This window comes from Heliangelus exortis, chromosome 3 (genome assembly GCF_036169615.1).
Source record: "Heliangelus exortis chromosome 3, bHelExo1.hap1, whole genome shotgun sequence".
Classification (NCBI taxonomy): Eukaryota; Metazoa; Chordata; class Aves; order Apodiformes; family Trochilidae; genus Heliangelus; species Heliangelus exortis.
In genome coordinates this window covers 81,118,853-81,144,894 of record NC_092424.1, presented here as the reverse complement: position 1 = coordinate 81,144,894, position 26,042 = coordinate 81,118,853, and the positions used below count along the sequence as shown (strand labels likewise).

General features: G+C 35.3%; 1 protein-coding gene across 10 annotated transcripts in view; it reads left to right on the top strand.

Moving 5' to 3' along the window:
• The window catches only part of DOP1A (DOP1 leucine zipper like protein A), a 61,288-nt gene that overhangs the window by 12,605 nt on the left and 22,641 nt on the right, over window positions 1-26,042 (top strand). For 4 of the 10 annotated variants that reach the window (XR_011725363.1, XM_071741469.1, XM_071741462.1 and 1 more), the window contains exons 3-19: window positions 79-260; window positions 2,196-2,366; window positions 3,646-3,835; window positions 4,384-4,482; window positions 5,451-5,550; window positions 7,715-7,824; window positions 9,954-10,062; window positions 11,816-11,936; window positions 12,661-12,780; window positions 13,159-13,273; window positions 13,713-13,742; window positions 14,134-14,367; window positions 17,221-17,842; window positions 20,725-20,999; window positions 21,650-21,802; window positions 23,887-23,987; window positions 25,228-25,487. Coding sequence is in view for 9 of the 10 variants with exons in the window: in XM_071741469.1 (XP_071597570.1) it covers window positions 79-260; window positions 2,196-2,366; window positions 3,646-3,835; window positions 4,384-4,482; window positions 5,451-5,550; window positions 7,715-7,824; window positions 9,954-10,062; window positions 11,816-11,936; window positions 12,661-12,780; window positions 13,159-13,273; window positions 13,713-13,742; window positions 14,134-14,367; window positions 17,221-17,842; window positions 20,725-20,999; window positions 21,650-21,802; window positions 23,887-23,987; window positions 25,228-25,487 (2,992 nt within the window). In the remaining variant the exon portion in view is untranslated. The remainder of the gene's footprint in view (window positions 1-78; window positions 261-2,195; window positions 2,367-3,645; window positions 3,836-4,383; window positions 4,483-5,450; window positions 5,551-7,714; window positions 7,825-9,953; window positions 10,063-11,815; window positions 11,937-12,660; window positions 12,781-13,158; window positions 13,274-13,712; window positions 13,743-14,133; window positions 14,368-17,220; window positions 17,843-20,724; window positions 21,000-21,649; window positions 21,803-23,886; window positions 23,988-25,227; window positions 25,488-26,042) is intronic. The other 6 variants (XM_071741465.1, XM_071741468.1, XM_071741472.1 and 3 more) reach the window with 3 other exon arrangements.

Below are 26,042 nucleotides of genomic sequence, written 5' to 3'. Positions count from 1 at the left end.
AAAAAAACCAAAAAAACGACCCAAGGTACATTTTCAACTTGTTCTGTGCTTTTTTTTCTTAATGTGTTGATTTATCAGGTACTGCAGAACAATGCAAAGTACCAGGTAGTACCAAAAAAGCTGACGATAGGCAAGCGCTTAGCACAATGTCTGCATCCAGCTCTGCCAGGAGGGGTTCATCGAAAGGCACTTGAAACCTATGAGATCATTTTCAAAATCATTGGACCCAAGCGTCTGGCCAAAGATCTTTTCCTCTACAGGTACTGTAATTTAAACAACTCCATTGCAAATGCATGGTTGAGGTGCCTTTGCTTTTCTGCGTTTTATATTGATAATACTGCTTTATTATATAGCAAGAATCAATCAATTTCTTTCTACCATATTACTGGTGATGGTATAGTACTCTTCTCTTACTTCAGAAGATCACCTGAACTTTTTTTAGGAGCCAACTTAAGTGCTAGCAAACTTGAAATATATTATTTCTTCATCAAAATAGATAAAGTTTTGTGCATGTGCAGTAATTGAAATGTTAATGCTTATTTCAATGTATTCACATTACATTTTTCTACTGTAATTTAAGTGGTATTGGAAAATAATTTGATTATAGTTTCTGGCAAGAAACTTCCTCTTCCAAGTAATCAAATCAACAGAACAGGAAGATTTTCTGTTTGGTTCAAATGGAAGACGAGTACAAAATTTTTCTCACTCATGGTCTCTAGAACAGATGATAATGGAAAGGAAAGAGCGAGTGGGGTGGAGGGGAGTGTCTTAGTTCTGTGTTTCCACATGCTTTTAAAGATTCTGTGAACTCTGCTTGCATTTTTTTGCTTGTGCAGTGATTCAGTAGCTGCAAAATATTTTTTAACAGGAAGTTTTAGGACAGTGGAAAATGCTACCCTATGTAATGTAACTAAAAGCCCTTGTTACTGATGCTTGGGAAAAGAGTGACATTCACGTTAAGGCAGTATCAGAGATTCCACTATTTTTCATAAAAGCAGAATGACAGTGTTTGAACATCAAATCTTGAGGGATGAGTTGTAGCCTTACAAAGAGAGACTGGGAGGGGTAGTGTGCTGCTTATTGAACAAGAAGTCATTTTCTGCAGAAAACAAATCAATTGACAATGGTGAAACTGTGGTTCTTCTAGATCGATAAAGGCAAAAATATTTTTTGTAAACACTTTGTTCCTTTGGAAATTCTTTTCCCTGTAACACTTATAACATTGTATCCACAAAGAGGGTTTTTTTTGGTTTTTTGGTTTTTTTTGTTTTTTTTTTTGGTTGATTGGTTTTTGGGTTTTTTTGGGTTGTTTTTATTAATAATATATTTGTACCTGTATATTTTACTCCCTAGTGTTCTTCCTATGTCAGGCATCTTCTGATCTGAGTGCTTAGTGATTTTGAAAATTGCTGTTTTACTTATATGCCTTTGATTATTGGTACTGTGTGTAACAACTTATGATGTTTACTAGAAATAGCAAAAATGTTTGTAGTATGTATATAGCTTCACCCTACCTGATGACATTTGTAACTTTCCTGAATTTACATTTACATTCATAGTAAACTCAAAACATACTTAAAATGTTTACAAACATATTTCTAATGTTTTCAATCCTTTATGTGCTGCATCATGAACAGTGGGTTTATTGTTAGCTTGAGAATCTGTTTACAAACTGAATTTCTGTTGTAAATGTATACTTTGCTGCTTAACAGCATGAAAGTCTTAGATTTTATCTTTAGGTTATTTGGTGAAATAAAGCATCAGTAATTATCTTTCTTATAGAAGAATGTTTCTATAAATTATCTAAATGTTCTCATCCATCTTTGTTTTTTCTTAGTAAGTACAAAGACAATGTGTTTTTTTAAATACAATTGTTGTTGTGAGGTAGTTCAGCATGGGCAAAAATAACATGATTCTGGTTTATCAGATTTGTTTTATTGGTGAAAGAAGTAGTTTCTGGGCCTTCAGTGCTTGCTATCACAATATTAAAAAAAGTAATATTAACCTTGGCATACTATCCTGTCAATCCATAAAGCAGTCAAAGTGTGTGGTGGTCTGTGCCTCTGCAAAATTCTAAGATAAAAACCTGGTACTTATAGCTATATACTGGATGTGCATGTAATAATTTTAAGGTATAAATGGAATTGTCTCACATTAGAAGCTTCCTAATACCTGATAAATTTTACTCTTCACAGTTCTGGACTATTTCCACTCCTTGCCAATGCTGCTATGTCTGTCAAGCCAACATTACTGAGTCTGTATGAGATTTATTACCTCCCTTTGGGGAAAACATTGAAACCAGGACTGCAAGGACTATTAACTGGGATTCTGCCTGGGTTAGAGGAGGGGTCAGAGTATTATGAAAGGTAAGGATAGATCTGCTGATAAGGTCATATGCTTTGTTTGGTAGGGTCTTTTCTTGCAACTTTTGATGAAATACTTATATGTGAATTTTTATTTATTTTTTAAGATAGGTGGTATTTTGTTTCATCCAGTCATATTAATTGCAATGGCATAGTATGGTATGATAGATGAGGTGGTTAGGGATGTGGTTTTAGTAGTGGACTTGGCAGTGCTAGGTTGACAGTTGGACTCCTATCCTAAGGTCTTTTCAAACATAAATGATTCTGTGATTATTGTTCTGAATTGAGATCTGTAGATTGTTTTTTTTCCATGGGTTTTCTGTAAAGTAGAACTGCCATATTAGTCCTGGTCTAAAATACGTATCAACAGAATTTAAGATCACAAACAAAGCTTCCATCATTCATATTTACTCATTATGATATCTAAATTGTCATTAAACCACCTGTGTGAGAGACAGCAATAATCCACCTATCTTTATAGCTTAATACTCTGTTTCTTGTGTAGTGGTCTGGAAGGTAACAGCTCTTGTTATCCAGCAAACTTAATCCCTGCTTATCTTGACCATGGTGTCTTGGGGTAGTATCTTAACATGCTAAAGGATGTAGATACATTCCAAGACTTTGAGTTCTTAAAATTATTCCCACGCTTGCATATTCTTACTATTTCCACCTCAGAAGCTAGAATTTTCACACCTTGTATGTGAAGAGCAAATTAACTTTGTCTTTTTTTATTTCTTCATAAGTAAAGACGCTGTAGTTGGCATCACTACAACAGGGAATAAGGGCTACTCACCCTGCCTTCTGGGGCCTGCCATAGGGTCTACAGGTGCTGCCACAGGAGTGGGGAGGAAATGAGGGCAGGGGAAAGGGATTCATGTGTGATAATTTTATGCCCTGATATTGCCAGAAGTGCAAGGAGGTTTTTTTTTCCCCCAGTAGCTAGGCTTTCCTGCTGTCTCTCTGAAAACCTCTGTCTGTAGCAACACTTGGCTTTAAGTAGGAGATGAAGAAGTTATTTGGCTCTTTGAACATAAGGAATACATAAGGAGAAGCTGTGGGCAGACATAAGCATTTTGCAAGCCAGATTGGCCTGGCTCACTCTTGCTTGTTGGCTTACTCAGTTCAGCCTGCATGATAACATTCATTGTATAACTGGGGCTTCTCTTGGCCTCTCAGAAGAAAGTTTTGACCTTCCTCTAACGATTTATTTTTATATTTATGAAAAGTGAGGGCAGGGGGCTGTGATGCATGTCCTGATTCAGCTGATTTGGTTTTATGGCAGAACAAACACCCTGCTGGAGAAGGTCGCCTCGGCTGTGGATCAGTCAGCATTCTACAGTGCTCTCTGGGGCAGCCTCCTCACCAGCCCTGCAGTTCGCTTGCCTGGCATCACCTATGTCCTCTCCCACCTGAACAGGAAGCTTTCAATGGAGGATCAACTCTACATCATTGGCAGTGACATTGAATTAATGGTAATGCTTTGTTGGAACAGTGGAGACATTGGTGTTGCTTGTTTATATAATATACTTCCAGTGGGGTTAGATGCCTTTGCTGTATTTGAAGAGATAAAAATGCATTTCTCTTTGTAATAGTTTCAGTTAAGCTGATGTTTATGTCCATGATAAAAGTATTGCAAAGCTGTTTCAGAACTACTTAGTTTTTGTGTAGAACTTTACATTTATTACACGCATCAATGAAAAGCAGTTGAATTTTAATGTAGTTTTTAAAAAATAGAGTACTATTTTGTCTTTTAAATGTAAGGTGTTCATTGGTAATCTAAAAAAAGCAAAAGCTTAATATTTGGATAGCTCAGGGAATCTGTGAGTATATTTTTCCTCAGTGGTGAAACTCTATTTCCCTTTTTTATCTTGTTTCATTATTCAAAATTTTAAAATTATTTCATTTGATATATATCAGTATTTATAAACAACTGTTCCTGTTTTGTGAATGTTGTCTTAAATCCACCTTCTTGAATTAATGCAGTAAATAACTATTTTTGGGGGGTCTGCTGTTACTTCAGGTGGAAGCAGTAAGCACATCAGTGCAAGATACCAGTGTTTTAGTACAGAGGAGCACGTTGGACCTTATCCTTTTTTGTTTTCCTTTCCACATGAGCCAGGTACGTTGTGAACATGAGATGAATTGGTAAACTTCTAAATGTACTGAATTTTTAAAGTCTGTAGCAATATTTATTCGATCTTCTTAACTGTTTTCTCCAGGCTTGAGCAAGAGCCATATGTGAGTTTCTTTGATAAGTTTGACTATTTTTGTGTCATGATCTCTGCCCTTCTGCTTTTTAAATTCATGTTTTATTTTTAAGTTGATTTCAGCTTCCCTATATGAAAACCCAATACAAATTATGATGTTTGGTCTGTGCAGAAGACTTTAATTTGCTCTAATTTGACAAGAAAACAAATTATCATTTCACGTGCAAGTTTACAGTTCTAGGTGTTCAAAAGCAGAAAAGTTAATCTTCTTAGCATAACTGATTCAGAACACTAGAGAATTAAAAAATCATAATTGGTTGGGGTAAGTAGTTAGCCATAGCAATAGTAGGAGACAGACATTCCAACTTACAGATTTTTTTAATTTTTTTTTTTTACTGTATTTGTGGTTAGTCATTGTCTTTTTTTAAATGGTTCATTATGTATTTTACTCCTGGAGGAAAGTTTATACAGGGTTGATTGTCACCTTGTTATAAAACACAGAAAAGCTGCACTTTCCTGTAAAAAGAAATGTGTTGCTGCTTGTGGAAGTGGTTTGTTCATATTAATACAGGAATATTTGGAGTGTTACTTTTTAAGTTTTAGAATTGTGAATTTATCAATAAAGCAATTTAAAAAAATATTGAAACATATAAAACACAGTAGTAGGAGATGGAAAGGTATTCAAAAGACTTCAGTGATTTTTGTGTAACAGAAATGAGCTATCAATAGAGTCAAATATTTTGCTGTTCATAAAGGGTGTATACTATTACAAAGTGTCAGTTCCAAGAAACTAACTACGTTTTAGTGCACATTAAGATGCCAACATAGAAGAAATGTAACTTTTCATGGCTAAATTTAGTGGTGTTTCTGACTTTTTCAGGCAACACGTCCGGATATGATCAGAATTTTGTCAGCAGCCCTTCATGTAGTGCTGCGCAGGGACATGTCACTCAACCGGAGGCTTTATGCATGGCTTCTAGGTAGGATTGTATTTCATCCCATTGTTCACTGAAAGTGAAGGGAGGATCATATGTATGATCATATAATCATAAGTATTTTTCTATATTTTGGAGAAAGATTCTTGGAAAAATGAAATAGTTAGTCTGTATCATAAGGGAGAATGGCAGTGTAACTCTCCGTGGGCATAAAAGATGAAGAGTGTCATGCTGGAGCTCGGTCGTGTTACATGAATTATTGGTAAATATTCCTGTAGCAGCAATTATGGGCCACAGACAGGGCTAGAGCTTGGAGCACCAGGCCTGTGTAAAGAGACACTAGAAGGCAACTTCTGTCTCCCTGAAAACATATACCGGGAAAAACAGGAATTACAGAAATTAATTATGTGGAAAAATATTGGTACTGCTTTGATAGAGGCCTGAGTAAGCAATCTTTGAGCTTCATTAGGTGTTTCTGTGGTTGAATTACAACTCAAAAATATTCTCCTTGCAACTTTAATGTTATATCAATGCTTTTCTGGGGTAAAAATTGATCAGTGGCAGGATCAACACTTTTGCTTCTACCAAATGGCAGAATATCAATAAAATACACATTTTTTTTATATGAAACTAATGTGTAATCAGAAGAATGTAACAGATGGTAATAGGTATTTAGGTAATATGTAGAAAACTAGAAATTAGAAAATTGGAAGTGTTGGAATTAAGGAAGTAGTCAAGGGACATGAGAGAACTGAAGTTACAAAGGGAGGGATGAAGACAGCAACAGTGTTTTGCATGAGGGGATTGGTTTCATTTCAGCTGAAGTTGCAGGGATTTAGAAAATAAATATAAAAAATCCTAGTTTCTTTAGTTAATCATGTCTCAAGACACTGACTTGCAAATTACTCCTCTTTTAAAGAAACTGAAATGCACTGTCATGGTTCCTACTTACATTTTTCAATTTAGGGAAAAAATAATTTCCAGATTAAGCCCTACACTACTGTTTCATTTAAATTTGATGGATTAAATATGTTTTTTTTCTGACATTGAAAAGGTATTGTGTGTTTAATATATCATGCTGGGTTTTTTAACTGTGGAAACTTCTACAGCTATTTCATGAGCATTGTCTACACTGACAGACAGTGTAACTTCAGAAGATAGTTTTATAGTCTCAGTAACTGGTCCTGTTTTGTGGACAGCTAGTGACTCTATCTGCTTTATATTTGGACAGACCTTCAGGCAATACAGCTTTTTTACTTTTTTTTTGCTTGACACAGTGGGCTGTCTGTCATGATATTATTATGATATTATCATGACATCCTACTTATGTAAAACATTGAGGGAGGAGAGTCAGTTGTGCTGAACCTGTCAGAATTCTGTTGTTCTGCATGACATTATTTAGTTCTGGTGTTAGCTATTATTTTATAGCTGGGAGAGGTCTATTAATTTTTTAGGCATTAAAAATCACATTACATGTCTTTAATCCAGGTTATCTTAATCATCAGTTTTAAGTTGCTGCTAAAGGTCATGCATCTTCTCAGACTTTTCTTCTATTTTTGTGACTTCAGGGCAAAAACTGTGGAAAACTTCTGTGGAACGGAGTAGTGTCCTAACAGACTTAATTTTTATAATTTAAAAAAAATTTTTTCCTCAAGCCTATTTTTTTTGCAGAATAAAGAAATCTACTTGGTTAAAAAAAGACAAAAGATTAAAAAACAAATGTCTGTCTCCATATAGTATTGAATAACAAAGTTGGGTTTGTGTAATGTGATGTACATTCTCTCTAAGTTCCTTAGTCAGGTCAGTGTGCTTTGATGATCACATCATTGTATTTAATATACTGAATTTTGTGTTCTCATACAAATATTTATATTGAAATATATTTGTGAGGCATGTTTCTTGAAGATAATCCAGGACTATGTTTTTTGTAGTGTTTGTGAATATTTGTTTCTTTTGTACAAGATGTAATTTGGCTAATAATGTTACATAAAGCTGAAGTTTGTAACATGTGTGCAAAATGCTTGCATGGAAGTATCACTTAGTTTCCTGTATTAAACTCTATAAAATCATCTTTCTCTTGCCATCATTATTTGGACTTCATCTTGGTAAGTTATCAGCGCTGGTGTGTTGATTTCTTGTTTAAAGAAATTGACAAAATATTCTACTAGGAGACAAATACTTACTTGCCTTGTCTCTTGTTTGCTTGAAGGCTTTGATAACAATGGTGCCCTCGTAGGACCCAGAAGTACAAGGCACAGCAATCCTGAGGAGCATGCCACTTACTATTTCAACACCTTCTCTAAGGAGATGCTAGTCCAGGTAGTTTTATGTTGGCTTATCTTCATAAATACCTACTGATCAAAGTTACTGTATCTTTATCTTTGACTTGCCATTTCAATGTGACCATGTAATTTCTGGTGGGGGTTTTGGTCCTCTAAAACATTTTCATGGGGAAAATTAAGACATGGAATAATGTGTTTCTTAGGATAACTGTATGATCAGGACAAATATTAAATATCTCTCCACTTCCACAGTTAATGTAGCATACATGGAAGATTTTTGATTATGAGTCCAGCATGCTTGAGCCTTGTTCTTTCATGAAACTGAATGGGAGAATTCTACTTCTGTAGATACAGAGACTCTTCTGTATCTTGGATATTAGAATAATGTGATCAGATAGTACTCAGAAGGGCTGAGTAAGAAGGACCTTCCTCCCCTTTAGGCAAGGGGAATGTCTTTTCTGCTGTCCACTGGCAGTAGTTAAGGAAATTGTCAGGCATGCTATTTGACCCTTAAAGCCTTGCTAAGTGGCCTGGTATCACCTGGCCTCAAGAACTCTGCTGCTTCTTTTCAGCAGTTAAAGTATACATTTGTTTCTCAAGATGCTGTGAGTCTTGAAATCAGGAAGACATTTGATAATTAAGGCAAATTGATAAGGTCAGGATTTTTCTGATATTCAGTCAGAATTGCAGTGCTGTATATGAGAAGGAAAGTGAGGATTCCAATATTAATAGCTGACACAAGAGTATTTAGTTCATCATAACTCAAAGTTTTGTGCTGGATATCAGCTTTGAGTTTTACATGAAGGTGAAGAGATCTGCTGTTCTACTTGTGGTGATGAGATCCCAGAAACCCAGTGCAGCGAGGACCTCATTGGCACTCTCAGCATTTTCTGGTCACCTTTTTGCCTCCCATTACAGATTATTCCAAAGTTCTTTAAGAGTAGAGGAGATGCCTGAACAAGATACAGTTTTGCATGTGCCATCTATACAAAATGTAGAATACTTTTAGCAACTTTTAGGCATTCTTTAATAGATTCTGGTCTTCCTTTTAGATCTACCTGTCTTTTTAGCTTAATGTCATTAAAGCTTTCCTGTCTTGAGATGACTAACAAATAGTGTAGAGTAAATATAGCTCCCTTTTTTAGTAGCCGACATGATTGGTACAGTAGAATGGAGAGTTGCTTTATTTTGTGGCTGTTATCCTATTTGTGGATAATTTTTTGGGGTTTTGCTGTAAATTATTTTATGGACACTAAAGTCAGTGGCTTACTCTGCTTAGTGCAAACTGCATTGTAAAACCATTGCTTTGTAAAACCATTTGCTGTCTTCTGAAAGAATTCAAAAGCACTGTTCATTTCTGCCCTTTTCCCTAGAAGTCTCTTCATGTGTTTTTTTTCAGTCCACCCCCATCTTATTAATTGTACTGAATATACTGAAATGTACATCAGTGTACTGAAAATTCTCACCTTCTACAAGCACATTCAAGTACAGAAGATTTTTTGTTTCAGGATACTGGCTGATAACACTTGGTTTATAGCAGATGGAAAGGTCAAACTTGTTTCCTGCCTCTCTTTCCCAGCTTGTTTTACTTCTTTGCCTCCTTTTTAGAAGCTGTAAAAGAAACAAGCTAGCCTTGGAGAGAAGACTAAGCAAAATCTGTGGCAGTTTCATTGGGATTTTTTTTTTTTTTAATTTCTGCAGCTCATTCCCTAAACTACTTCAGTATACAGACTCACTTTTCATTTGGTTTTCTTTGGGGTGGTTTTTTGTTTGTTTTTTTTTGAAGTTGTCATCACTATCTAGACAGCTTAGTCAAGAAAGATTTTTACCACATAGCTATGTGCTAGATGAACAGATTATTATTATTTATGAAGCCCTTCAGATGCCTTACCTCCTCAAACAATTTATTCATATTTTTGGTGTCTTTTGTTAAGTTTTGAGTTGGTATCTGTTTATAATATTTTATTTTTACTTCAAGAATATAGGAGTTATCAAGGTCTGCTCCACAGAAATACTCTCATAGGCAAAGTTAAAGAGAATACTTAAGCGTGGAGAGAATGAGCTGCAGTGAGATGAAATAGTGGACTTCACTACTGAGAATTTCCCTTTAATATGGAGCTTTTATTGCATCTTCCTTTCAAAAACTATTTTTTTTTCTCTTTGTAGGCAATGATTGGAATATTACAAGTTAACGGGCATGGAGAAGAAAGCACATTAATGCAAGACCTAAAGCCTTTTCGAATTCTTATCAGTTTGCTGGATAAACCTGAACTAGGTAATTTTCAAATTACTTCTACTCTTTCACTTGTTTTATATTGTTTTGCCTTGAGAATTTTTCTCTCTTGATGATCCCACTAGAAAAGCTGTGTTCTTAGTATTGGCAAGTTAAATCTTCCAAGCCAATTAATTCAGTGTGTTCGTTAGCTGTACCTTTTAACAAATGCAATTTCTACTACTTTCAACATAGGAAATAGTAAGTTAAAGTCATAATGATAAATGACTACATATTGAAAGAAATGTGGATTTGATCTTTTCCATTTTTAAATCAAACAGTGATTTTATACTATTTTAAACCTCAGCTATTGCTTTAGTGAATAAACTGCTCTTGCTTCTAATAAATGCTTAGAGTTGAGAGACATTAAAAAGAAAACAATTACATTTTATCAAAATAATTTATCCTGAGGAAGCAAGTGGGTTTTTTTGGGGGGTAGGGTGTGTGGTTGGTTAGTTTGGGGTTTGTTTCTTTGTTCATTTTTGTTTCCCCTGTTTAAAGTGTTTCAATGCACTGTTCAGCATGGGAGTGCAGAGAACTGTGGAACAAATGTATATGAGGCAAAAGTTTTTAAAACAATTCATTGTTAGACACTTTTCCTTTCCTTTGGAATAACAGCTATGGAGGTGACTGAAAAAAAAATTTTTAAAGTCTATCCTAAGATTTAGGAGCAGGATAAGAAAAAGGCAAAAATACAACAATTAAAGAGTACTACTGGGAATAAAGTGGTTAAGACAGACCACAGTGAATGAAGTATCTGTCAAGAGTTTGTCCTCTTCCTGGTAGTTTGTGATTTTTGGGAGTCAGTTTAAATTTTCAGCGGCTGTGTGTACATTAAGATTTCATTAAGTAAGCAGAGCTATGAGGACTCTTACAAAAAAATGAGATGGGAAAAAGCTAATAGGATATGTACTGAATTCACTGAGTGCACTGTCAATGAAGGCAGCTTAGTGAGGCTACAAAAACACATGAAAAAGCAAAGGATATCTCAAGCAGCATCACATTGTGAACTTTGTTTAAAAGAAGTTTTTTTTTTCCTTAGACTCAAGATACAGCTCAAATCTAAAGGAGGCTATTTCAAAAAGTATCCTGCAGACTCTTAGCTAGAATTAAAGAAAACCTTCCTCTAATTAAAAGGAAGATAACAAAAATATTTTACCTTGTATTAGGGAAGATGGTCAAAATATTTTACCTTGTAATTGCTTTTAAATATTTGAGTATATTTCCCATATGGTAACAACATGGGTTGATGGGTTATGGGTAACATCTTATGGATGGGTATTTGAAACTGATTGAAAGCTACCTTTGATCAGTCACATGTACATGTTATGTGTATGTTTGAGCTGAGCAGGTAATTCCTCAAAGGGGATATGTTGGCTTGAACATGGGCTATAGTGATGTGACTGTTGATGGTTGGATGTGGTGGTCCTAGATGTCTTTTCCAACCATGACAATTCTGTGGTTCTGTGACTGCATGGCTTTTGAACCAGGTGTGTTTGTATCCAGCTGTCACTGTATATACATCATATGGAAAGAGACCTCTGCTTGTGGTTTGTATACTCCCAGGCATTACAGTTGCCTGTGTCAATGTCTGGAATGCTAAAAAACTTCTGAAATTGAGGTAGTTCATGAAACTGAAGAGAGAGAATTTTATAGTTTCAGTGACCAAAGCTAGCTATTTATTTGGTTAGTTTTCAGATGTGGAATGTTATCAGTGCTATAATGCATGAGACTGACTGCTGGCATTTCCCCCCAGGCCCTGCCATCCTAGAGGATGTATTGATTGAAGTATTTCGAACCTTATATACACAGTGCAAAGCAGAACTGGAGCTTCAGGCAGAACCTTCTTTCAACAAAGATCACACACAGCTAAGCAGGTGAATAATGACTATAACTTATTTTGCATTAAATAGTGTATATTTCTGTTGCTGCAACCATGAGACTGAATCATGTGGGACTGTGTTCTGGTTTCTGCATGATACAAGATGTACTCACTTTAAGGTCTGTAGGACTATGACCTTTTTTTTATTAAAAAAACCAAAAAAAGCAAAAATCAAAAACCAAACATATGGGTTATTCTTTATCCATGGCAAAAATGCTTACTTAACACAGCTGTGTGTCAGGTATGTCAATGGTATTGATTAGTTGTGGCATGACATTCTTTACATCTGTGTTCTTGAAAAAAAAAAAAAAAGTGGAACGATGAACTTTCTTGTAGAGTAAAAATGAAGATTGCTACAAGGCAGCCAGAGAGAGGGATAAAAAGAGTTTTAAGATTTGAGTTGCATATCTTAAAATGTGGAGAGAAGAGGGAAATTCATGGCTGATGGATATAAAAAAATGGTGATGGGAAATGATGTTGGGAAAATAGATCCTTTTAAGAATGTGCCTAAAAGACATACTAAAGAAAGGATAGAGAAGAAAAGACATTGATATGAGGAGGCTGACAATATGCTGAACCCAAGAGCAACAGCCACTGTAGGGATGAGGGGAGGATAATTTGTCTGTGCTAACTGGCAGGGGTTAAGCTCACAGTGATGTGTATTTACACAACTTGGAAATGAAGAGTAAAAATATAGTGTTCTTTCTATTTTCTTTCAGCAAACTGAGAGAGAACAAGAAAACAGCAGAGTTGATTAAAACTGCCAATCTTCTCTTTAATTCCTTTGAGCCTTATTATATGTGGGATTACATTGCTCGTTGGTTTGAAGAATGTTGTAGGTAAGTTACATTACTTCATAGATGTAAAGTTGAAGTAGATATTTGTTTCATAAGCTTTTTTTCTGCAGAGAAGTTAGCCTAATGTGATCATTTAGTGTGAATGTTCATATTGATGTTTATGGTGGAGTCACAAATGCAGTTTTCTGTAGCCTGAATTTCCTTATTTCATGAATGAAAACTAATTTACAGTGAATGGGTGGTTGCTCCTTTTTCAAACACATGCCATGTGGCCAAATGTAAATCACAGTAAAGTGAGAGATTTCTTCTTTGTTTGTAGGTGTTATCTCTGATCTGTAAAGCTTTGCATTAAGTTATAGAAACATGGTCAATGTAAAGGGGGAGGGAAGAATATTGTTAAACCCTGTTTGAATTTTGCAGGAGGACATTACATGCCAGACTTCAAACTGGCCCTGGAAGTGGTAATGAGCAATCTGAGTTACCCCTGACAAATTTCTGCTTGTTAGTGGATTTTTTATTGGATATAGTTTCTTTGGTAAGAATTGCTTTATTCGTTGCTGATAATGGGGTTCTGTACATTTCATATATACAGACATACTGTATCTGCTTTATTAATTTTTTTAAAAATATATATATTGCCATAAATAGATGGCCACCTTTAGAAGAAGTTTTGTTTTCATTGTATAATGCATGATAGACTGGTTGCTTTTAAGCAAAGTGGCTTTTATGGTGCTTATACCTGAAAATTTTTGTCTGTTGTTGATTTCTCTACAACTACACTATATTAATGACAAGTATAGTCTTTTGTAGTTTGACATGCTAGTTTAGATATGCAGCTTTCTTTTCAGGCTCTTTTAAATGTTATCATAAGATATATCTTCTTTTTTCTGCTGACATTGCTTAATGTAGAAAAGACTTGGAACTGTTTTTCCTATACCTGTCTTTCCTGAATTCTTTGCTTTCTCATTTCAAAGCCTACTAGAAGTATGAGAGTGCTGTGTCAGGTATGGCAATCAGCCTGTTTTCCCTTTAGTTCTTAGCTTGTGTATCTTTCATTCTTAAACTTTTGTATTAAGGTTATTAAAATAATGATAGTAGCATTTTTAGCCTAATTGTTATGTTTTGTAGTCTGTTTGCTGTGTAATGAACAAGATATAAAATTCTGAAAGAGCTAAACATTTTTCCATTTGTTGATTACTCAGTTGTAAAGTTAATTTTCTTTTTCTTTAAAGTAAAGCATGTATTTCTTAGATATTAAGATGTTAATTTTCCTTTTTCTGTGTTCCATATGTTGAAATCACAGTATAGCAAGTGATGGTTACCACTGTTATTGTCTATAACTTAAAAGGTGGAATTTGATGTTACAATTAATGAGTTTTACTATTACTTTGTTAGGAGACTTACATTGAAATACAGACAGAACACTTGCCTCAGCTGTTGCTCAGGATGATTTCTGCACTGACAAGCCATCTGCATACTTTACACTTGTCTGAGCTTACTGATTCTCTTCGACTCTGCTCAAAGATCCTTAGTAAGGTTCAACCTCCATTACTGTCTTCTGGTACAGATGGTATTCTGCAGCTTCCTAGTGGTAACAGCAGTTCCCTAAAAGAATGGGAAAATAAAAAGGTAACTGTTTTGCAGCATCTCGGAAAAATAATTTTTGTGTGGAAAGGAAAAGTGGACTTTCTAAGTTTTTGCTGAACCACCTACATGTCTTTTATTAAACTTAGTTTAATGTACAACAATACGTGTGAAACTTGGATCATCAAAATAAATGATAACATTGCATTTCATTCAGGTGAAATATTTTTATTCTTAAGGGAGTTTTATCTAGATTTTATATTATACATATATAAATCACTTCAGAATCAGAGCTTTAGAGTGAAGTTATAATGAATCTGATTATGTAGAACAACTGGACTCAAAAGAATTCTCCCATTTTTGCCTACATATTAGTAATGTGCAGTTTTTCCTCTCACATCATATTAATGTCTATCAGTTACTTTACAACCACTCTTAAGTTCTCAGAACGATTTAATAAAGAAATAGAAAAAAGAAAATAGCCAGCAGCTCTTTCTCTTTTAATATTGTCTATTGTGGTCTATGCAACCATGGCTCTGTAAGTTATGTTAAGTGACATGCCTCAAAATCTTTTTTCTCTATCTGAAGAAACTAGAGAAATAGGTAGAATAATTCAGGTTGGAAGTGATGGTTACAGGTCACTGCTCAAAGCAGGGCTGATTTCAGTTAGATTCTACTTTTAAAGCTAGGTCAGGTCACTCAGAATCATATCCAGCTGAGTTTTTAGTATCTATGAGGATGAAGATTCCACAACTTCTCTGTACAATTTGGGGTTTTTTTTGAGCTTAGTTATTTAATCAGAATTTCCATTGTTGCAGCTTGTGTTCAATGCCTCTTGTTCTTTCACTGTGGATTTCTGAGCACTCCTCCACCTTTTCAGCAACCTAAGGGAAGTCCCAGACAGAAAAGTCACACCTTCTCTCCCTCCATAACTCTTGGCATTCTTTTTGTTAATACTGAGTAACTCCAAGTCTCTGAGCATTCCTTTTATATGTCAGGTGCTCCTGTGGCAAACTTCCACTGGACTCACTCAGTATATCAATGTTTATTTTGTACTAATGAGTGCAGACTTGGACACACTGTTCCAGAAATGATCTTAAAACTGCTGAGCAGAGGAAACTAATTGCTTCCCTCGACTTGCTGGCTGTCCTTCTGCTAATATGATCCAATTATGTGTTTGACCTTCTTCACTACAGGGGTCCACTGCTAGATTATGTTAACCTCATCGATTAGGATTCCAACATCTTTTTTGTAGGATCCTACCCTTGTTCTTTCTAGCCAGCTGATACCTGACAGTTTCTCTTCTTTTGCTTTTTTTATATTGTAATGAAGCCTGTTTTGGTAGTGTGGTATTGCCCTTTGGACCTTTAATGGCCTTTTTCTTTCAATTACAACTGACTCATATGTGGCCATGGCTTCTGTTAAGGAAGAGAGTAAAATTAATTACTATGTTTCTGTTCTGCTGTATTTTATAAGACAGGGTGACCCTATTTGTCTTTCCAGGCTTTTTAGTACCTAGACAGTGGAAACTATCTCAAACACATTCATTTTAATTCTTACTTTGTCTCTGGTAAAGGAAGATGTAGTGCATCATATATAATGATGTCTGGGTTTATTAATTCATTACAAAGTTATTCAGATTTTTAGATTGTGCTCATATTCTGTATTTAAGACAGTTAGTGACTGTCTGGGCCTGTCAGATCTCCATCTGCCATCACTGGTAAGATAGGTAAATGAGAAGTTTGTGTGCATGTTCTTTACCTGCATTTACTCACAGTGATGCACTTCTGTTTAAGTTGTTTCCCTAATCACCTCACACTCTCAACAGGAAGCAGACTGTGCTGTCAGATACCAGCAAGACTGTAGGAGGTTAGAGGAGTCCAGAAAGGGTTCTTCTTGAGCAGAAATTATTAATTAGATTTGTGCACAATTAAAATTAAAGTACACAATGAGTCATGAAGAACAGTTGTTGCTGGAGCAACTCTTGGTTCTAGGACATGATTTATATTGTTTTTAGTTGTAAATGGTTAGTTGTTTTTAAAATAAGGTTTATTTCTTATTTTATAATTATAAATTTTTATTTGAAAAGAATCTCCAATTTCCAAATCTTTAGATTGTTATAAAAAAAAAGAAGGATGTTAGTTGTACCATATCTATATATTTATATATATATATGAATTAGGATTCCATCCACATTTAATAGACAATTTCTTAAAGAGCATGAATTTTGTCTTGAAATCAGTCTGGCTTTATTAGTATAAATAGTTGTGGTTCTTCTATCAGTAGTGTATCTAGACAGTTATTAGGCTAAAATGATTTAATATTTAATGTGAATATTTACTTGTACAGCGATAGAGAAGGGTGTGCTTTTTCCTACTCTCTAAAGTCTTCCCATTCTTGGCTGACAATCTTTTTGGATCCTTTGCCTGCAGGCATTTATTACTCTTTTATGACTGCAGAAGTTTGTGATTTATGGATAAATATCTTGTCCTGTTGTAAACTTGCCAAAATCTAAAGACAAGGACCTTGATAGCTGAAGTGATCATAAGCAACATAGTTCTGTGTCCTGCTTCCTGCTGGAAGTGAGGGGGGGGTTTCCATATGTTAATATTTTGGTTTATGATGCTATATAATTTAATAATATATGAAGAAAATGTTAAGAGCAATAATATTTAAAGTATTTTACTTTATTTTTAACTATTTTTTTTTATAGTTAGTTTCAGCTTACTGAAACAGCAAACATCATTTTGCATGAAATGTATTTACATTAATAAATTTAAAACTGTGGAATAAAATTGTTACTTCCAAATGGAGAAGCAAATAAATCTTTTCTCTCTAAGACCTAAATAACCCATTTTGAACACTAGCTAAACTCTTGTCTTGTTGTCTTGTTGTCAGGTGCCATCAGTTTCTCTTGAAAATCCTAATGATGTGTTTGAAGATGGTGAAAATCCTCCAAGCAGTCGATCCTCAGAAAGTGGCTTCACCGAGTTTGTGCAGTACCAGGCAGACACAGCTGATGACATTGACAGAGCACTGAGTGAAGGTCACAGTGCACCTGGCATTCCTATTATTGGTAGCACATCCTCAGAGACTGAGACAGCATCAACTGTGGGATCTGAGGAGACCATTGTTCAGCCTCCTGTGATGACACAGGGCACGGCAGCTCGAAGTGGGAAAACGATCCAAAAGACTGCAATGCAGTGCTGTTTGGAGTATGTCCAACAGTTTTTAACCAGATTTATCAACCTGTATATCATTCAGAGTAATTCCTTATCTCAGCCCTTAGGGGGAGAGCTTCCAGTAGACTCCACTAGAGAGCAAGGACAGACCGCAAAATGGGACAGAGAATCACAAGTTGATGCTAAGGTGAAAAAAACAAACAAGAAAAAAGCACCAAAAGAATATCTTCCTGCCTTTATTGCTGCTTGTCAGCTCTACCTTGAATGTTCAAGCTTTCCCGTTTACATTGCTGAAGGAAACCGTACTTCAGAATTACATCCTGGGAAGCCTGAAGTTGGTAAGCTCCACTCCTCATTGTTCTTCCCTCTTGAAATGTTTATTTATTTATTTACTTATTTAAGAAGTAATAGCATTCATGCTTTGTGTGGGTTGCTGCTTGCTGTTCCTTTCAGAAATGTGAATTTCTTTCGGTAGCGGTTGGTTGGCTTCTTGGCATCTAAACTAATTTTTCATAGATTTTAAGAATATTACTGGCATGGGATTTGACACTAATTCGTAGTGGGATGGGAATTATAAATTATGCTGGAGAGCAGAATCTAGATTTTTCAGCTGTGCTTCTTTACTACGTAGCTCCACTATGTTGGGGTTTTTTTGGTGTATTTTATAATAGCCACAGCTGACCTAAGTTCTTAGCTGCATTTTAACAATTTTGGATTGATGTGCACATTGATTACTTTGCTCAATACTTGGAAATTATAAGCTTCTGTCCAATAAGAATCATACTAGATTAATTTTACTTTGCTGCTACTAAAGGAACAGTTCTTGCAAACAATTCTTACAGCTTCAGTTGAATTAGAAAACAAAATAAAAATTATGGGGTTTGTGAAGTGTGAATTCAGATGCAGATAGAGAAATGTGATTAAAATATTCACAGTCCTGGTTTGCTCTAAAATGTAGTATTTTAGATAGACAAGCCTTTTTATAATTTGTAAAATCTTCAGTTTACAGTTCCAATTTTGGTTCCACATCTGATCTTTAGCTTGAGAGCTGCTGCCTTAAAATGTCATGATGGATACATTTGGACCATCCAAGAAATATTTACATTTATTTTGGCTACTGTTCCAGTAATTTTCTGTGATTTTATATTTTCTAGGAAGCTCCATGGTTGCAGCTTTTTGTTCATATTCACAACTTTCAAAATATGTTGAAGGCTAAGCCTCAACTGTTATGAGCAGTTTTTTGGCTTTTGGAAACCAACACAATAATTAACATGACTGCTTCTTCTATTCCTGCAGTCTTTTCAGATTTGTTTTATATGTCTTCATTATATAGCCAGAAGCAGACCAGATCTAATTTCATGAGATCTAGACACATAAATATTTCTGTCAGTTGAGAGCAATTTGGTTACAGCTGTTTATTAGTTGAAGGTATTGCAAAGTGAAACGAGTGCTACCTTTTGTAAAAATCTGGCACAGGATATTTGTGTTTCTATAACATGACCCTAAAAACTGTGATTTTACTTGTTTATTCCAAACACTAGCAGCATACAAATGAGTCTTGAGGCAGAAGACTAGGAATATTTAAAAATCAGCTGTTTGCTTATTACTTTTCTGTGGATATAGCACTTTTGATTATTGTTGCCTGGATAACTCTGGAGCAGGAAGCCTGTAGAGGCTGAGTACTATGTGCCACATGTGAAAGGCACACAGTATTCTAGGAATCCTTTTCACTTTATAGCTCATGGATTTGCATTGTTCATTCACCCATCTGAACCTTCCCACTTGTGGTGTTGCCTTTCCAGTCTGTTAAGCAGTGTGACTTAGAGGAAAAAACATGAATTGTAGGTGGCTGGAAGAAATGGGAAGGGTTTCATTTTGGATGTAAACAGATGTAAAATGGAAAGGGAGGGTGGGAATAGTGATGGGAATGGGGTTGCACACCTATCCTGAGAGTCCTGCTTACTGCAACAGAGAATGGAGAAGGTGAGAAGGTAGTTACCATAGTTTGCACACCAGTCTTTTCTTCATCTGTTGATATGGCTTTTTTACTGCAGGAAAGGCTGATTTTATCAAAGGCTTCCCAAATTTGGAATGTGTTTTTGATGGGTTGCATTAGCTAGTGATGTGACCCACTTGCCTTTAATCCATGGTGAGAGTCATCAGTCTGTTTATTTGCAGGAGACAAATTAATCTCAAACTGATAGAACATAATTGTGTTTAAATGTTGCTGTATGATAAGTATGTACTATTTGTAACTGAAAAAAGTTAAAAAGGGAACTGAGTCACGGTCAGAATAATGTTTATATCTGTAAACTCTAGAACATTATGTGGAATTCTTAGGTAAATTTAGGCTCCGATTTACATTTCAAAGTTAACTGTTGTGGATATAGATTAGAAATTGGAATTCTTAATTCTAAATAGGTGCTGTATTGTGCCTGTTTAAATAGTGCTTCATCGTGAGTGTCTGTTCTAGAAGCATTTGCCCATTTTAGGAACATCAGCAAGTGAATCCTTCTGAAATTTTAAGAAAAATTACTTTGCTACATCTAAAATAAAAAGAGTGCCTTTTCATTTGCAGAGTTGATTGTGAACTTCTGAGAAAGACACTTGCTTTATCAGTATATTATTAAGTGAGGGCACAGTAAGAAGGAGCAAACAACCATCTACAGTGAAAGCAGAGTATGATTTAGTAGGATTGAGTTTCTGAAACCCAGAACTTCAATTTCCATAGATACTTTTACTTCCTAAGTGTTGCCAGGACAACCTCTATATTTTATGTGAGTTTTAACTTAGTTTTTATATATATGTATGTAAATATTATATGGGAATGATTCTGTATGTATATTATATATATGTATAACCTATAATACGTGTGATATTATTAAGTATCTATAACATACTACAGAATTATTCCAGACCACAAGCTACAATTAAGACTTGATTGCTGATCAAGCATTTCCTGAAGGAGTAAAGAAATGAACCAATAAATCATAGAATGGTTTGGGTTGGATGAAAGGATGTGCAAACTACTAGAAGTCCAGTTAAATCTAAAACATGAAGTCATGTGGATGCATTTCCACCTTTTTCTAAGCCCATACAATAGTGGGGTTGAAATATGAAAGATAAAGAACAATTGTGCATATGGTTATGGGCTATAGGAGGAAAATCAATAACATTTAAAATTGTTAAATGCATGTATCATCTGTGATTTTTATTTCAGACTGTGAACAAGTACAGCCTCCCCTGTGGCTACAGACTTTAATGAATGCTTGCAAGCAAGCAAGTGATTTCAGTGTTCAGGGTGTTTCCATTTCCCTTGTGATGGACTTGGTTGGATTGACTCAATCTGTTGCTCTCGTCACTGGAGAAAACTTGAACAGTGTGGAAACTGCTCAGCCTCTGAGCCCTAACCAGGGAAGAGTTGCTGTGGTCATCAGACCTCCTCTTACTCAAGGCAATCTGAGATACATGGCTGAAAAAACAGACTTCTTCAAGGTACAATGCAGTCTCTCATTGATGTTTTCTTTAGATTTCTTTTCCTGGCTGGTGAAGACTTAAGTCTTGGCCGCTTTACCATCCTTGGTATGGTAAACCAAATTTTTTTGCTGGGTATTTTGGTAACAGTTGTAACCTTTGTTAGACTCTAAATGCAAACACAGTTTTTCCACTCTGCCTGTCTTAATGCTGCTTGGTTGAAAATCTTTGTTTGAACAAATATTTTTAGAATATAAATAAAACCTGATTGAATCGCATCAATAATTAGAAAAGATACAAAACTGAGATATACATAATGTAAGACTCTGTTAAACCACAGTCTCTGCATTTGTGTAATTTATGGAACAAATCGTTTACAAAAGATAATCAGCAGCAGAGTATATTACATAGTTAATTATATTCCAATGTAAATAATATCTGGAGATAGCTGTGAATTCTCACTCCTAACAAGAATTATTTATGTTGTAAGTTATGGCAGTGTTTCAAACAGTTCCTTATGTTCATACAAACAAAAAAGAACAGTTTTATGGATTGGTCATATGATGTCATCAGATGTGTTGTCTCTCATCCTTGCATAGAGCTCAGAGCAAAACAAGGCTATGATACTCATTCACTTGTGTCTCTTGAAACTTTTGTTTTCACGTACAAAGCTTATAGCTTTAACTCTTTGGGACCAGTTGGGTGATGGAACTCCTCAGCATCATCAGAAAAGCGTGGAGCTCTTCTACCAGTTGCACAACCTTGTGCCATCTTCTAGTATTTGTGAAGATGTTATTAGCCAGCAACTGACTCACAGAGACAAGGCAAGTTGTTCATACATTTACTAGAAGATGAGTTAAGTATATAACTATAGAAATATATTTAGAAAAAGGACTTCTGTCTCAGAGGAGGAAATAAATACCTTCAGTATTGAAATAATGTTGCCTTACATTGATTCAAACATTAAATATTCTCTTATCTTTTACTTGCATGTAGAACATGACATTTGTCCATGCTCTCACACTGCCACTCACAGGAAACCTTAACCTTGTGTGTAGTAGTTGAGCCTTGTTTTCATGGTGTCCTGGTGTTTTCACAAACATGTGGAAAGTGTTTGTAGTAGTTCTAATTGAATATAGATTTTCTACATTCCATTCCAGTTGTCCTAACCCTTCTTCTTCCCTTGTACAATTCCATCACACTTAAGCATGCCTTCTTTTTCTGTGTCCTACTCAACTGGAGTTCAGTCCTCTGGTTTCCTCCTTCTTTCATCTAATTATTGCATCTTGTCAAATGATTTGTCCTCATAATAGCATCTAGACTTTCTGTATCCTGTCCTTCACAGAACTTGGAGAAGGAACCATAAGCATCTTATCATTGCCATGTCTCTGCTTTTCTTGGCAGTGGGGTTGGATTAATTATTTGTTAAGTCATGTGGAGCCCCCCCTTATCTTTCTATCCTTCTGCCTACTCTTTTGTCACTTTGTCGCAGCTGAGGTGTCCTTCCTTTCTCTTTGTGTCACCACCTTCTTTTTACAGTTTGAGACCTGTTTTCAATTCCTTTCCCTTTCTGTGAGACACAGAAATTCGATTTGCTGCTTTTGATATCATTAATTTGCTACTTCGGCCTTAGCTCCCTTTCTCTTTCAAGCAGCAATAAACTTGATTTTTTTTGTCTTTCTTACCATTTTAATATACTGTCTGATTTTGTCTCTCTTTGTAAGTGTTATTGCAAGTATAAGACAAGAGAGGAGCTTGTAATTAATATTTTTATATTATTTTATTTCTGAGTCCTTAGAACTTAGCTATGTATTTCTGAATGGTAGGACTTCACAGCTTGGCATAGTGATAAAACTGCTGGTGATTTATACTTTCACTTCTTAGTGTGGTCTGTGAAGTGCTGTGACTCTGGATGTGGCACTTGCTCATCTCTGCCAACCTTTCTGTGAAAACAGTAATTTCTTATATCTTCCCAGCATGGATTGAAGGGGCTTACATGGAGTCATCTTTGTGTTTGAGAATTGGTATTTTCAGTATATTCAGCAGATGTTATTGAATTATTTTGTGTTATTGTGTGTATTTTGCAGCAGTGTTTTGGGGTCTTTTTCCCTGTGAGAAGCAATTTTTTTCCTAAATACCTGTGATGCTTGCTTTACCTTCCAGAATGCTGCTGTTTCCCATCTGGTTTTTTGTTGTGTTTTTTTTTAATTTTACTTCTGATGTGATCTGCCTTTTTTCTGCAGTCTTGAGTTTTTATAGCTTCTATTTTAAATGTTGATATTTGTGGCAGATATTGATTGTTGCAAAGCTTCCTAAGCCGTATGTCATAAATTAAGTGTGAATACAGTGGTGTTACCTTTTTTTAGGTTGTTCTCATTTTGATTAGAGGTAAATATACCTGCTGTTCATTCTCTATGAGCATATGTTTTAAGAACAAGTGGAAATCTTCATCCTTTTGGCTCTGCTTATCATCTAGTAATCTAGTTTAAGCCCTGATTGTATTTAAAATCAATTTTGATGTTTTATTCAAGATAACCTTCCTACTGCTCTATTCATGATCTAGTGCATTGATATGTATAAACTCACTAAAAACAGAGCTGTGCAACTTACAAGAGTAAAATTATTCAAGCTGTCACATTAAGTATTTGAAAGTTTTTCAAGCTAAACTTTGAAACTAGGGCAGCCAGGATCAAGATGCAGGAGAATCCTTTCTTGATAGTAAACTGTTCCCAAGGACCTATTGTTGCATATTGCTGTTTTTAATGTTATCAAATGGAATTCGTAAAAAAAGGTTAATTTTAATAGTTTCCCTGTATCTTTTAAGCTGCTGTATACATCTTTTTTTATATCCAGTTCTCATCAGAGGCAGTTTTGTTCTGATAGATCTAACTTATAATTTGGTCCACAGAAAGTAAGAATGGAAGCTCATGCAAAGTTTGCAGTGCTGTGGCATCTCACCCGTGACCTTCATATTAACAAATCTCCTTCCTTTGGCCGGACCTTTGACAGGTTGGTGGCTGCAAGTGTGATTCAGTTGTAATAGTTTTGCTTCAGAAAAATTACCCACATTATTCTGGCAGAGTGTTTAGAAATTGGAGCACTACAGTGTAACTGAGAGCAAGGAAGGAGGATAAGAATTCATGTTAGACAAAATTATTTTCACAATTACGATGATGTAAGCTGTTATTTTTTCTGCTAGCTGTAAAGAGTGGGACAGGGATGGTCACACGATTCACTATCACTGTAGTTAAAGTATTTGTGTATATTGAACATAGTATCTGAGTTCTGGATGTGATTTGGTAAAAACCAAAGCAGGACATAGAAGTCAACCCAGAATTGAATTATGTGGAAACTGAAAGCAACAGTAAAGCCAAGAAAACTGAAGACGGAAATTGGAAGTAAGCACTCATATATGAAAGTTGTGTCTAATCTGTGTGTTCTGTGTAAGATGTCATATATGACAAGCAGCAGAGGATTTTGGGTTTGCATTCTGGTATCAGACTACCTTCTTAGAAAAATATGAATGTGCCAGACCCTGAAGTAATTTGTCTTTCTCAGCTAGCACACACGTGGAGAAGTATTTAATTAAATTTCCTAACGCTTACTTAGCTGTAGGAAGCAGAATAAAAGGGTTTGTTCTGCACTGACTGACAGTATCAAATCAAAAGAGGCTGTGACAAATTCTGTACCATAGAGTCAAGAGCTTATGAACATGTACTACCAGAAGACACAAAACTGTTGGTAAAATATTCAGAATCCAATAGGTTCAGGGGTTTTTCTTCCCCACATCGGAAAGGATTCTAAAGGCCAAAACTAATAAAAGAAGAAAATAAACATCACATGTAGTGCTGAGTTGTCAAATATATTTCTTCTCTCAGTTCTTGAAGATAAATTCTTTGAATTCTATCTTCTCTTTTCCATGCATCTGTGTGAACTGACTTTTTAAATTTTTTGTACAGCAATACTTAGTAGGTAGCCAAAGCTTGGTATGCTAGAAGCAGCTGCTAGTATTAGAGCAACCAACTTAACTGACCTTTTTACTAGCTCTTCCTGGCCATTTTGTCATGGGCTAACTAAGATATAAAACTTCATGTTGCAAAGTTTGTATTCCAAAGAAAATACTCTCTTATATGGAAAAGACATGGTGTATGTACTGACAGGCTGAAATTTACCATATATTAGATGAAAATCAGATTATTCTGCAAATAATGTATAATATATGCTAGGTTCATCCTTCTTTATGTTCTAGATCTTTGTTTATCATGCTGGACAGCCTTAATAGCTTGGATGGTTCTACATGGTCAGTGGGACAAGCCTGGTTAAATCAAGTGCTGCAAAGACATGATATTGCAAGGGTTCTTGAACCTTTGCTGCTGCTGCTTCTCCATCCAAAAACTCAGCGAGTTTCTGTTCAGCGAGTACAGGCTGAATGTTACTGGACTAAATCTCCCTATCACCCTGAAGAAGAAAATGAAAAGCACTTCATGCAGAAGTTTAACTGTGCTGATGGTATGTTCTCAAGGCTGTAGGAAGTTCTTTATTTAATTTCTCGTTATTTGCAGGCAAATAACAAACATAATAGAATTTTTTTAAGGATAACTCACAAGAAAATGTGCTAGAATAGCTGCTGCCTATATGTGCATTTGTGCATGTTTTCTACTTCAAGTTTGGGTATTCCAAGTGTCATTTAATTTTGATTGCTCTCAATTTAAGATGATATGTAGGTATTTTAATGCAAAGCACTTTGTCTTACTGAACCTCAGCAATATGTCTTGAAGCTTAAACAAGTACTGAAATGCTTTTATAAATTATGACCACTCTGGCTGAAAACTTAACAATATGGTTTGAAGGTGTTTGCATGTATTCAGTAATCTGACATCCTGATAATTATATTTTTTGTGAAAACACCAGCAGATAAGACTGCATAAGTTTTCACAGTAGAATTACGTTGTTCTGCTAAGGTCTACTGCTAAAGTAGTCTTGCTTTGGTTATGTGAATGTGTTGTTTGCATATTAATATTATATCTTTTCTGATGTGAAGGAGAAAGACACTATTTACTGTGG